A 13,358-nucleotide genomic window follows, 5' to 3' on the forward strand; every position below is an offset into this window, starting at 1 on the left:
CGATTGGGCCTTCAGAGAAAATACGTATACTTAGATTTAATCTGAACCATTTTTACGTAGAATCAAGTCTATACTTATTATTTATTTAAAAAAGCCCTCCAAAAGGAAAAAAAATGTACAGTACTTATCAATTTGGCTATTAATTAAATATTTTTAAAAACATTATGATGGAGTATTAAGAGTTTTCTAGGTATTTATTTATATTTTAAATTCAAACTAGTTAACCAGAAGGGAAAGTGAAGGGAAATCTATATGCAAATTAGTACCCTGCAAAATAAGACTACAAATCCCAAAATAAAACTATTTACTACAAACAAATGATTGAAGGGAATTTTATTTGTAAATAACTACTATTGCAAGGATGAAATCTACAAATCCCAAAATAAGAGCGCTATATTACATTCTTTGCCAATGAAATGGAAAGTTTGTCCAAGTGCAGATACAAGAAGAAGCTCAAGATCATGATACATTTATCTTCCTCCATGCTCTACTTGAGAATTAGCAGCATTTCCATTCCACTGCCTTAGTGATTTAATGCTATCAAGTCAAAAGTATGTTTCTGTCAGAAGGATAGAGAAGAGAGAGAGAGAGAGAGAGTGAGAGAGAGAGAGAGACTAGCATCACCAAGCAACAATGAAAATAAATACACACAACAAAAATAATAAATCAAACTTTACCTATTTGCTCTGTATGAGAAAAATACTGAATGAGTTAGTCCTGTGATGGCTGCGGGATAGCCACCAGCAACTATCAAGCCAAGAATCCTTGTTCTACAAATACATGGCTGTGAAACTGTTGCAGCAACTTGGTTACTTCAGTCAACTCTGTCAACAAATCAGGCTTTTCTGAATTGAGGATGAGCATGTCAACACTTATCTGACAGTGCAAGAAAAGGGAGAACAAGGTATCCTAGTAGAAAGTAATAATAGAATTTGAAATTCCTGCAACGAAAATCAACCATTGATGACATGATAAAAAGGAATTAGGCATGAAAAACTTGGAAGGCATGGGTGAGTTCTTGAAAGATGCTTCAGATTTGACAGCAAGAATTAAAACTTACAGTAATATATAACACGAGCACAAGCAGCGAAGTCACCATGTCCTGCAGTAGTTTCAGATTTCCATGAAAGTGATTGAAGCAAATTCACTTGTGTTTATCTTTGGATTTCGCAGAACCCCACTGGAAGTGACCACAGTTCGCTTCGGGATTAGATGCAGGTCCCTAGGACAACAAAGTTGGAAGTATGTCTGGAGTCAACATCAGGAAAACACTATGACCAAGTTACAAATAAGAGTAGCACATTAAGACCGACTTACAAATAAGACTTAACACACAGGACAATTCAAAGAAAATTTTGGTCTAATTTTAATTTAGACCAGTGTCTGCCATATCGAATTGTACCGCCCGGTACCGGGCGGTACGTACCGATCCGACAGGCCAACGGTACGCGGACCGCCCGGTACTGATCCGACTGTAGCAGTGCTACAGTGCTCGGTACACCGTACCATACCGATACCGAGCCCAGGTCGAAATATCGGTATGGTACGGTATTGCGAACCTTGATTTAGACCACCGAAGTGGCAACTTTGTATGACAAAAGACCTTGTGCTTATTAAATTTCTAATTTTTATTGGTTCACAATACTTAAATAAAATCTTTCAACAGCTTTAGAGGTTTTAATATTTCAGCTTCATTACCTTAGCAGCCGTAACTTAACTAATGAAGCTAAAATGAAATATTCTGAACAGATGTTTTAGATTGAGCTAAATACATTCTAGCCCCATGTCTTTGGGCAGCTTCACATAACTACTGAAATCTATTGTGTTTTTTGCAATTGAATAACTAGAAAAAAAAATATATGTTGTTACACAAAATGGTCACAGGACAGATGTTTGAGTACCTGAGCACGAGCACAGACATAGAAGAGACGACCTCTATTTGGGCCTTCTCTTTTCACAGACCTTGAAACACAAGGTTCACCATGACCCTTGCAAATTGGTATAGTCATCTTCATCTTCTGCTGAATCCTTTGCCACTCTTGAACTGCAAAATTATCATTCTCCCTTTTAACAGGAAAGCATGGTTCTGAAACCCTCTTATCATCATGTATGTCTATGCTGGTCCCACTAATTTCACAAGAGTGATTTGCATATTCGTTCTTTAAATCCGACTGTTCTGTTGATTGAGATGTCTCCTCTCTGATTTCCCCAGGATCAGCTTTAGGAAATGTCAAATCATGCTTCAGAGTCTCCTCATCAGTAGTCATAACAATCTTGGGTTGTTTAAAAAAATACTTCAAGGTAAGTTGAGAACATGTATTGTTTCTTGTCATTTTCTTTACTCCTCTGGTGCAATCAGAAGACAGATATTTTAGGCTCTCAGTTTTCTTCTGAGAAAAAGTGAGACTGGAATCCTCATTTAGACTTGGATTAGGTTTCTGTCCTGAATTTAAATTAGAAAAGCACTGGTCTGAAGAATGTTGAGATGCATTGGAAATGATATCCTGCTCTATTTTGCTACAATCTTGGCTTGAAATTTCACATTCATCATAAGTTTCTCTTGCATTGCTGTCACTCGACAAGTTATTTTGCAAGCGATGATGTGAATCTTGCCCTTTAACCAGGAAGGAGACTGCAGAAACATAGGAGTCATAACCATGATGACAGAAATCACAAAAAAAAAATCAATATGTGAAAAATCATGGACAAAAAGAAATATGAAAATGAGAAAAGTAACAATGTAGCAAGACTGCAACAGCTGGTGTTTTGTAATCACCATGATGAACAATGCTTTCCCATAATCATATTACTGTATTTTTTGACTCTCATTAACTTGTCTAGTGATATTTTCCATACTTTCAGTCAGTGATTTAAAAAGCGTTAGGCGGCAAAAGGCACCAGAGTCCAAAAACGCTCGAGGCGCTAGGCGCTCGCTTAGGCCCTCGCCCGAGCGAAGCGAGACGCTAAAATATAAAAATATATAATATAATTAATATAATTAATATAATTATTTAAATAAAAAATATGTTATTAAATTAAAAAAATCGAGTACAAAATCACAATGTCATATTAATAAAAAGTCTCAAAAATCAAAACAATAAAATTTTACATCAAATCTATTGAGTTGCTCTATACACTTGCCATTTATTCTAAAACCTAACAATAATTTTAAATAAATAAAAATTAATAGTATTAAAATAAAAATAATATATTATTAATCTAATAAATAAAAAATACTATTATTGGTATACAGTTAGTAGTATACTGTTAATATACTGTTAACAGTATAGTGAGAAGAGTGTGAGAAGACCGAGGCTGCTAAGGCAACGACAGTGGTAGCGGGAGTGGGAGTGGGAGTAGGAGCGGGAGCTGCGAACGGTAGCGGGAGTGGGAGTGGGAGCTGCGAGCGGCGAGCGGCGAGCGACGAGCGACGACAACAGCGATGAGCGACGATTGTGGCAGCGGCGAGTAGCGACAATGGCAGCGGCAACGGCAGTAGAGAGCAACGACAACGGAGAAGAAATCTCGACAGCAAAATCGCGAGTGTTAGGGTTGGGGAAGTCGGGGAAATCGTGAGAGGGTGCCTATCGGTGATTTAGTTGGTTCGATTGATCCAACTAAAGCACCGGAGACCGAACCAGACGTAAAACACTGGTTCGGTCGTCTGGTTTAACCCGGGCGCTCGCCCGAAGCGCCCGACGCCTGGGCTCGGGCGAGCACCTAGGCGGTGCCTCGTTGAAGCGAGGCGCTTGGACATGAAGCGAGGCGCTCGGGCCTCGCCTTGCCTCGACCGAGCGCCTAGGCGAGCGCCCGAGTGCCTATTGAAATCACTGCTTTCAGTACATGTTAGTAATTAACAGTTCAATGCTCAACAGGGATGTAAACTAAATGATTTTGCTTGGTTTAGTCCAGTATGGGCTATATACCATTTGACATGCTCATCCTAACAGTTTTACTGGGCAACAAGAGAATAATGAACTATATCACTTCCTTTATATTAAGTTTCTAACAACTGCCACAGGCCCACAAGTCTTTTTTTGTTTTTCCTCTCTCTCTTCTCCCAGTGACATATGTTGCACTGCTGCTGCCTTCTCCTACCAGCATGCATCCTCCTCCTTTGTCACCTCTTCCTCCTCCACATTGTCCCCTCCTGCGTTCTCACTCTATCTTTCTCTCTGGTTTAGGTGGTACCAAATTACCAATCAATGTCAGTACCATGTCAGTCTGACCACCAGCTAGTATTGGTAGTGGACTGAGATTTAAATATATCCACATTTTGATTAAAAAAAAATCAATTTTAACATCATTTGTGCAAATTTCATAGAGCAATTAAACATTGAAATAAACAAATAAAAGATCGTTTGCAAGAATTTAAGATAAAACAAGGAAACAGTTCTGGTATTTTTAATGTATAACCCTACTTAAACTATTAGGAAAACATAGTCTTGAATCTTGATGACAGCTGAAATTATATATGTGTGTGTGTGTGTGTGTGTGTGTGTTCATCAGCAGCCAAACAATTGAAATGTTTCTCACCGATACTCTGTTGCCAACCACGAACTTCAGGAATATATCTAACAGCTATGGATGGAGTGCTGTGTGTGGGAAGATCGGGTACATCTCTTAATATGACGTAAACAGGAACATGATCCGAACCTTCCAATTTGATTTTTCTCCCTCCTCTCCACCTGCAGACAGCATAATTTGAAAAAAGAAAAAATTAAATGAAGCAAGTAGTAACTTGGCAAAATGTGCATTGATAATTACTTGGGTGCATTCCCAGAATTTCCCCTTCTAAACTGACTCATGATGTCACATGCTTCAACATGGCAATATAAGAAGTAATGATCTTCAGTATCATGCTGCTGATGCAAGCATGGTCCAGCAATAAAAATATGGTCAATCCGAGAACCATAGTTGAATTCCTCAGCTCCAACACGTGGTGAGAAGCAAGTATATGCTTCTTTTCTGTATTAAATACACAGAAGCAGGGACGTGAGCAAGGATATCAGAAACTAATTTACTAAATAGTTCACCTGTGATATTATGAAATATGACCATCAAAAGCATAAGATACATTGAAAAAAAAGCATAAGATAAGTAGATAAAAAGCAGCATAATAAAACCATAATTGACATTACGGTGCAATGAGGTGGGCCTTGGCCCAATGGTATGGCTGTGCAACATCTTGCTGGCATAACATTACATGCTGACATAAGCACTAGACAAATGAAACAATTGTATATGTGCAAAGGCATATTTGATCAGTAAAACCCTGATCAAGTATGCTGGCAAATTTATTATCTCATAAACTTAACAAGTTACTTATTGCCTGTTTCTTATCTATATGAAAACAGAGGTCACAATGAGACAGGACTGTACCTTCCGGGGTTTTTTGACCGAAAAACATCAAAAAAGGGACCTCCACATTCTCTAAGCAAAGATCGCAGCCATTTTCGGAACCTGAGATAATAGACAAAAGAAATTGCATCTAAAACATTATATACTCCCCAGGATCTAGAGAAGATATCATACTTCATATTTAGATTTCAGAAAAATCTTATTGAAGAGATAATTGCTTCATTATTCAAAGAGTTGTGCATGACAATTTATATCCCAAATGACAAACTGCAAGTCGTGTTGGAATATGCATACATGCACATAGTTGTAAAAGAAAAAGAATGCTGCATAAGAAGGATGAGTTGAGAATAAACTAGCTGAGACCACCATTATATAATATTTACATTAATTTCATATTGCCATAGACCAATAGATGTGTTACAAGCCTAACTTACCTGACTATTGTAGCAACTAAATTACAATTATGATTAAGAAAGGTAATGTTCACTAACTCTAAATCTGTTCACATAAATTTTACAATCGCAGACTAGAATCTTGGAGCAAAAGAAGTTGGACCTGAGATGAAATCAGCTGATTGTCATGTGACTGTAAAAAAATAAAAAAAAATTTGCTTCTCTTTTAGAAATAACAATGACAAACTTGTTCCATTAATAAATGAAAGTGGATTTTCAGGAACTTACATGTTCTTTTCAAAATCTGGACTTGCATCACACCTATCTATGGCAGCAGGAGCAATATTAAGATCTCCCACAACAAAAACTCTCTTCCCTTGGGACAGGAGAAATTCCCATCTTCTCTACAATACATGTTGAACTTATCAGTGATTGTATGCGCAATAGAAATTTAAATTAATTACATAATAACAAATCGCCCATGTCATAAGAAATTTTCATCGGGGAAACTAACACTGGTCCTAGCAGGCAATATGGACCACAACAACAAGAAGCTGTAATCCCAACAATTTAGGGTTGGCTGCATGGACCTTTTTCTATCATTGAGCTGTGTAGAGCAATCTCCTGGTTAAACTGATAGTCTCTTCTTTACATCCATAGACAGGCTTGTAATCTGTAAGGCCATAACTGTATTGACCTCTTCTTTATATCCAACTATTTTGTATGCTACTTCTCTCCCACCAAACTATGATAAAAGTGAAACCCATATTTATGTAGGAAAAGAAGTAAAGATGTAGAAGGCATGTTCCTCGTATTTAAATAGCCCCATGATCCTTTATTTACTATTTTTCATTATAAGTAAAATCAGCAGCAAAATAAGAAATCTCTAGTCTTTTGTAGGTCAGACAACACCCAAATTTCAATAAGGATTTGCAGTTTCACACCTTACTGCTTGATCATGTTACCAAACGGATACAACTTACTAGTACCAGAAATGGGTTGGACTCATATGTACTGGCTATTGCAAAATTAATAACTAAGTAAAGAAAATATAAAAGACCAGTTTAAGTTCATTATATGGATGATATACTATGATACTAACTGCACATCTGAGTTTTAAATCCTTGCTTAAGAGGACTTTTAATTTCAGAAATCACATTATATCTATCAAAGAAGATGGTCATCTTGCACTTGACCCAACTATGGTTTAAGTGTCACCTTGCCCACTCCTGAGATAGTTATTAAGCAACTCACCCTTTCTATCATCCATTTGTGGTCTAGAGGACAAAACTGTTTGTTATTTAAAATGGCTACACAATGACAGAACAACAACACGAGGCTGCAATATTCCAACCACTTGGGTTGGCTACATGGACAGTCTCAATTTGGACAACAAAGGACCATTCACTAAGCTAATGATTCTTCTATCATACAGCATTCTCAGGATGATAACATCACTTGTTTGCTAGCCAACATTCTGGTCTAGCAGTAAACATATCTTAAAGTTATGTTGTCCAAGTGAGATACCATATCATAATCCACCTATGTACATACTGAGTCAAAAACTATGCTGTCCTGCAAACATATACTTACATGAAGAATAAACTATTTATTTGAATTTTTAGAAATCATTATTTTTGTATCAAAAGTGAGTTACATCAGAATTACCCTAATGCAAAGAACAGAAAGTAGTACCAAGTTTGGTACATACCATGAGACAACTGCCTTTCTCATTAACCTTGCTTAAAAGGAATGTTTCACAAGATTCAATTTTCCAACTGTACAGAATATTGACTCTGTAAGATATATCAGCCTCTCCTGCTTTTAATTCATGTGAGTACAAACTGCAAAGCTCCCAATTTTGCAACAGGATAAAACAGGTGGAGGAGGTCAAGAATAGTATCTAAGATACAAACTGTGATCAACAAAATCCCAGGACTTGCTGATCCATCATGAAATAAGTACATAAAGAGCATATTGAGGCATATCATACTGGGGAGGGAGCAACATTACCTGTAAGATCTTGAAGAAAATGAACTTAAAGCGGCATCTCTCCTCATCATCATCTTCAGCTCGTGGTCCGTATATATTAAAAAGTACTGTATTGGCAACAAGTTCCAAGGGAAAGGTTCAATAAAGTTGTAGTCATGGCAATGAAATTGAGGATGATGTTCCAAACATAGACTTGATAGCCATTATGAAAGAGTGAAGTCTGTGCATGTGTCATGCATGGATAGAATAATCTATCTGATACAATTATAATCTCTCCGTCATGGTTATAACTTTAACCATTGACGATTTGACTCACCAAAATGACCATGATCAGTGATAATACAACGCCCTTCACTATCCACTTTTAACAAATCATCATCTGTGATCTCAAGATCTTCCTCTTCAAATGGTGCTTCAAGCATGAAATCTCTTATTATCCCCTTCTTTCTAGGACATTCAAGAAGACCAGTAAAGCCTTCTTCTGCTTCTAGAGGTAGTGCTACCTCATTGCTGAAAAATGCTGACTTCACTCGGCAAAATGTTGCAACACCTAAGTACTGGAGCACATTACAAGAGGCAGAGGCTAGAAAGTTGACTCCATTAAAGATAGACAAATTACACCTCACAGGTATGGCAAATGAATACCATGCAATGTTACTGCCACTAAAAATAATTGCAGAAAGTAATAGGAAAAACCAAAGGGCAAAAAGCTAATTAAGTATAATACAAGAATTTGCAGACGGATCTGCCATAACAAAACCAAAGATATTTTTAATGAAAATAGTAAGAACATGTGTTTGAAACTAAAGATATTGCACCATTGCTCTATCTAATTGAGCTACAGAACTCAAAAAGATTGCCAAAAATGTAAAATTGCCACATAGTTTTCATATGGATATCATTTCTCATATTCATATGTAACAAAAGATGTAGTTTATATATTAAAGAAATCTAAACAACTTTTATGATTCATGTCAGATCCATGACCTGATCCTACTTAAATAATTCACAATCAAACTGCATTTTCCATTTGTTACAGACATCACAGTGCCATCACAATTGTCATGTGTACCACAGACATTCTTCATCACCACGTGAGACAAATAGGAAAGGTAGAGTTTCTATAACCTGTTGAGAAGGTAAATATCATGGGATTCAAAAACACTCTAAAATAATTTTATTTACTCTTCTTAACATTAGCCAATATTTTGTTCATATGGTGTTGGCGAAGTATCATGTTCATAATGGACCTTATTTGCTATGTTCAAAACTAGAAGCAAATAAGTTTTGGATCTCTTTATGTAACACAAGTAATAGTTATTAATTATAATAATAGCTTTCTATAATATAATTAACACTCAAAATCAAAATAAATATGTCACTGTTACTTTTTAAGGGAATTAGTTATCCAGCATCTTCTCTTTGTTATATCTTATGATTTATATATTTTTTCTCAAATTATTTTGTTGTCCCAATCCTATTGATCCAATCATGTAAATCTTGATCATATCACCCCTAGCCAATCCCATTTCTACTCATCATCTTTTAATCTTGGTGTTAAATTGTATCATGTGGTCATGACAATCTGTATTAGTTTTTAAAAAAATGAAAGTACTTTAGGGAACATGAATATTGGTGGCAGGGATAACGTTGACATGGTGATGAATTCATAGGATAGGCTAGCATATTTAACACTTGAATTTTAGCAGTACTAAACAACAGTGCTATAGTTAAATTTATGAAACATTCAAAAAAGGTCAAAGATGCACTACCTTATTTGATTAAACTTTTTTTTTCAAATGTCCTACATATCTTAAAGTTCTTTTTGGTTTTATAACAAAAATAGATTTTATTAAGACAAAAAATGTATGCTAATCCTTTGAAAAATGTGCTTATTTTTAGAATTATAATATTGTAATAGTGAAATTTGGACTCAATGGCGAACCAGGTCTTCTATGCACATTACTTTTTTCACATGATCGTTCGACCAGTTCAACATGATTGACTTTGGAACAAGTACAATTAAAAGCTGTGAGTACTAGAAAATCATTCTTGTTTAATTGGATTAGCAAGTTACCTAGGAACATAAACACCATATGTTGGATAATAGAATGCTCACAAATCCTGGGGTTCAAATTTTCATAAAATCTATAAGGCCTTACCAGAATAGCTTGAGCGCCCTTTGTTAGTAGTACGAGTGCAAGATACAAAAGCTTCATAACCCTCCGCCATAGTTAAATCTACAGATAAGTCTTGTCTTGATAGCTTTGTTTCCTGCCATAAATAATCTGGTTAACACAATTAAGAACTTTCAAAGTATTACAGAATACAAACTATTAAGAAATCTTCATTTTACTATGAACCGATGCATGGAATTTCTAATGGTATAGAAAAGAATTTAACATAATTTTGAAACATGTTGTAAGACAGTGGAAACACAACAAGAAGTAGACCATGCCATTAGAAGTTTCAGAAGCAGAAAATATTAATTGGAAGATTTTTTATTGTTTGTACTGTGCGACAGTTTGGCCCACCTCTTAAATTATCTGAAGATAACTATATCATTCATTTTCAGTTGAACTCACAAGAAGATCCCTATAATTGTAGTTCCATGCGAAATATGGGCCATCATAATTCAACAAACATATGCATCAACACCATAATAAGAAATTTTCAATGTTTTATTATAATATCTAGCACTATATAGACTTCCTCCATACTATAAGCAAGCTCTGAATTTTATTGTATTAACCATATTGAAGTGATACCCAAAGAAACTGCTTAACCATATAACACAAAACAAATTTGGTAAAGCATGGAACACAAATTTTGTCCATGAAAGAAACAGCATACACAATTCAACGGAAGATATCCATTGCCCTACCAAGTTCAGATGAGTTACCAAAGATGACAGTTTCTGTTTTTTATTTTCTATTGTTCTACAATCTTGGTTACCAAGTTCTGCATGAGTAATTTTTGGGCATATCTACCACGTTCATTTGAAAAATTAGATCAAATGAAAGTGACATGTGAACAGGCACACAGCAGCTCGACTGTTCAAGGCAGAAGCATATTTAATTTTGAGACCATCAAGGCATTAAGATTTTGATGCCCATCATTTCTTTCAACTTATTATGCACAGAAGATGAATTCTGCGACCCTACACAATAATTTCACTATGATTCCATGGCCACAAGCAGTCAATCACATCCTCGTAGCCAAAAACTGGATATGTCTTCTTGAGTTGACAACAATCATCAGCCAACTATATGACTCTGCAAGTACCTTCTACAAAGCTTTCTCATTATCAGATCGGGATGCAGAGGCAGCTTATTAGGGTCAGACACTGAAATAATAGTGATTATCTACACACCCTAGAAGCTCATTTTCCACAGTGCACCGTTTCCTGCATACATGACAATAATATCATGTTTAAGCAACTCCCTGTCATCATCAACGCCATCATGGACCGGCTTAACCTCAAACCCTAAAAATTATCATCTCATCTTCATAATTTCGCTCGGTCTCTTATCCAAAGTCACGGGAAGAAGTCCTCCATCTTTAATGCAGGAGGTATCAGCCCCCTCTGCCTCTCTCTCTTAACAATTTGTGCAAGAAATCGAATCATGTAAATCAAAATCTCCCACTTAGAATTCGGGTCATTAGAGCAACCCAACCAACCATGAAACCCCAAACGAAACCACAACCAAAACATTTGACCCAGAATTCGGAGCAGCAGCAGCTATTTAAGGGATCGTTATACAAAAGGAAGAGATCAAAAGAGAGAAAGCGAGGAGGGCGTCGGGGAGTATCAGTGCCTGGAAGCAGATGATGTCGGCGTCGAGGGAGGTGAGGAGGCGGAGGAGGGAGCCGTGCTGGGAGACGCGCTGCCTCAGCCCGTTAACGTTGTACGTCACTATCTTCATCGAAGGCGACCGCTTCGATTTGGCCCTCCCCCAATTCCAACTATGGAACAAGAAATAGCGAGAAGGGCAGCGCGGCGGTGAACGCCGGAAATGGCTACTATCGCCGCAGTTTCCCGAACTCTGCGTTTCCGCCCGATTAAAATGAAAGAAATACGTCTCATGTTCGTTTTATACGCCGTTTAATACACTGAATAAAATATAATTAAAATATATAATAATCGTAACGAGCATAGCATTATATAATATGATGATATAAAATATAGGTCTCTTAACTCAAAAGGGGTCCGACTCGGATTCTCCGTTTGGTTTCCGACTACACGGCTTCATTACCAACAGCCTGGCTTATATGAAAACACAATATAAGTGACAATCATTATATATATATATATATATATATATATATATATATATATGTATATATATATATATATGTATATACATATATATATGTATATACATATATATATGTATATAAATATATATATGTATATATATATATATGTATATATATATATATGTATATATATATATATACATGTATATATATATATGTATATATATATATACATATATATATGTATATATATACATATATATATATACATATATATATATATACATATGTATATATATATACATATATATATACATATATATATATATATGCATATATATATATATGACAGGAATTGATTGGTTGAGCGTGCATCTACTTTAAAATAATTTTTTTTAATTGATAAAAAATATATTATTGATCTATCATCAGACATATAAGTGATGGGAAGAAAAAAGGTTCAAGTCATCGTTTATTGTGCATATGGATAAAAGTTAAAAAGACAGATTATTCTAGGCTATTTATCCCTTATCTCCCATATAGATAAAATGTCTAAGAGAGAAATATTTATGCAGTTACAAGTTATCCCCTTTAAGATATCGAGGGCTTTTTTCTCAAGAAAAACTCATATTCATTAAAAGACTTCGGTCATTAACTTGAGTGTCCAAAGGATTGGGTTGAAAATTTTCTCCTAACATCGGTCTTAGTACAAGTGGCATCTTAGGAGCCCATCATTTCTACCTCGAAGCTACCGGTCATAGGTGTTCTACAAGCCAATCACATGAGTGATGACACGTATGACATAATATGCATTCCTTTTGTTTATTATATTATTTAATATTTTATCACTTTATATTACTTATTTTACTTGTATGAATATATATTATGATGTTCATGAATCTGTGCAATAAGAATCGGATCGTGATAAAATCATGATAATTGCTCATGTGGGAACATTAGGGCTACAGTGAAGGTACTCATTGGAGAATGAGTTCACTGATTGATCCGCTCATGGAATGTTGGATGGTTAATGATACCTCATTGTCAAACAGCAATTTTGTTATCCTAGTGGTGTATCTGGTCCTTAGACTTTAGACACCAAAGATGTTTTGTATAAGTACTCCACTCTTTGATATCGGACTATAGGTTTGAAAGTTTTAGATCTAACACAATCGGTCATCGGGAGTGACAAGCAACCTTACGAGGACTATTAAGTATTGATAGAGGATCATCCACTCTCGATTTCATGAGAGAAATATTACATATATTATTACTTAGACAAATCTCTAGTCAGAGTTATTCGAATTTAAAGAGAAAGAGTTCTTCGGGAGAATCTGACTAGCGCGAGACTTG

General features: G+C 35.7%; 1 protein-coding gene across 4 annotated transcripts; it reads right to left on the reverse strand.

Moving 5' to 3' along the window:
* Positions 1-275: 275 nt before the first annotated feature.
* LOC135627133 (DNA-(apurinic or apyrimidinic site) endonuclease 2-like) lies at positions 276-11,799 on the reverse strand. Of its 4 annotated transcripts, none has more exons than XM_065133125.1 (12): positions 11,564-11,799; positions 9,908-10,019; positions 8,062-8,295; positions 7,767-7,852; positions 6,042-6,157; positions 5,383-5,463; positions 4,768-4,968; positions 4,537-4,688; positions 1,902-2,632; positions 1,061-1,222; positions 678-824; positions 276-537 (listed from the first exon to the last, which is right to left on the reverse strand). In XM_065133125.1, exons 1-10 carry the CDS (start codon positions 11,669-11,671, stop codon positions 1,145-1,147), a joined length of 1,899 nt encoding a protein of 632 aa, XP_064989197.1. In that variant the 5' UTR covers positions 11,672-11,799; the 3' UTR covers positions 276-537; positions 678-824; positions 1,061-1,144. The 4 variants fall into 4 exon arrangements, with proteins under 4 accessions (XP_064989197.1, XP_064989195.1, XP_064989196.1 ...); XM_065133123.1 differs by having other exon boundaries at positions 678-941; XM_065133124.1 differs by having other exon boundaries at positions 276-559; positions 678-941.
* Positions 11,800-13,358: the final 1,559 nt, after the last annotated feature.

Source organism: Musa acuminata, chromosome BXJ2-11, assembly GCF_036884655.1.
Source record: "Musa acuminata AAA Group cultivar baxijiao chromosome BXJ2-11, Cavendish_Baxijiao_AAA, whole genome shotgun sequence".
NCBI classification, from domain to species: domain Eukaryota; kingdom Viridiplantae; phylum Streptophyta; class Magnoliopsida; order Zingiberales; family Musaceae; genus Musa; species Musa acuminata.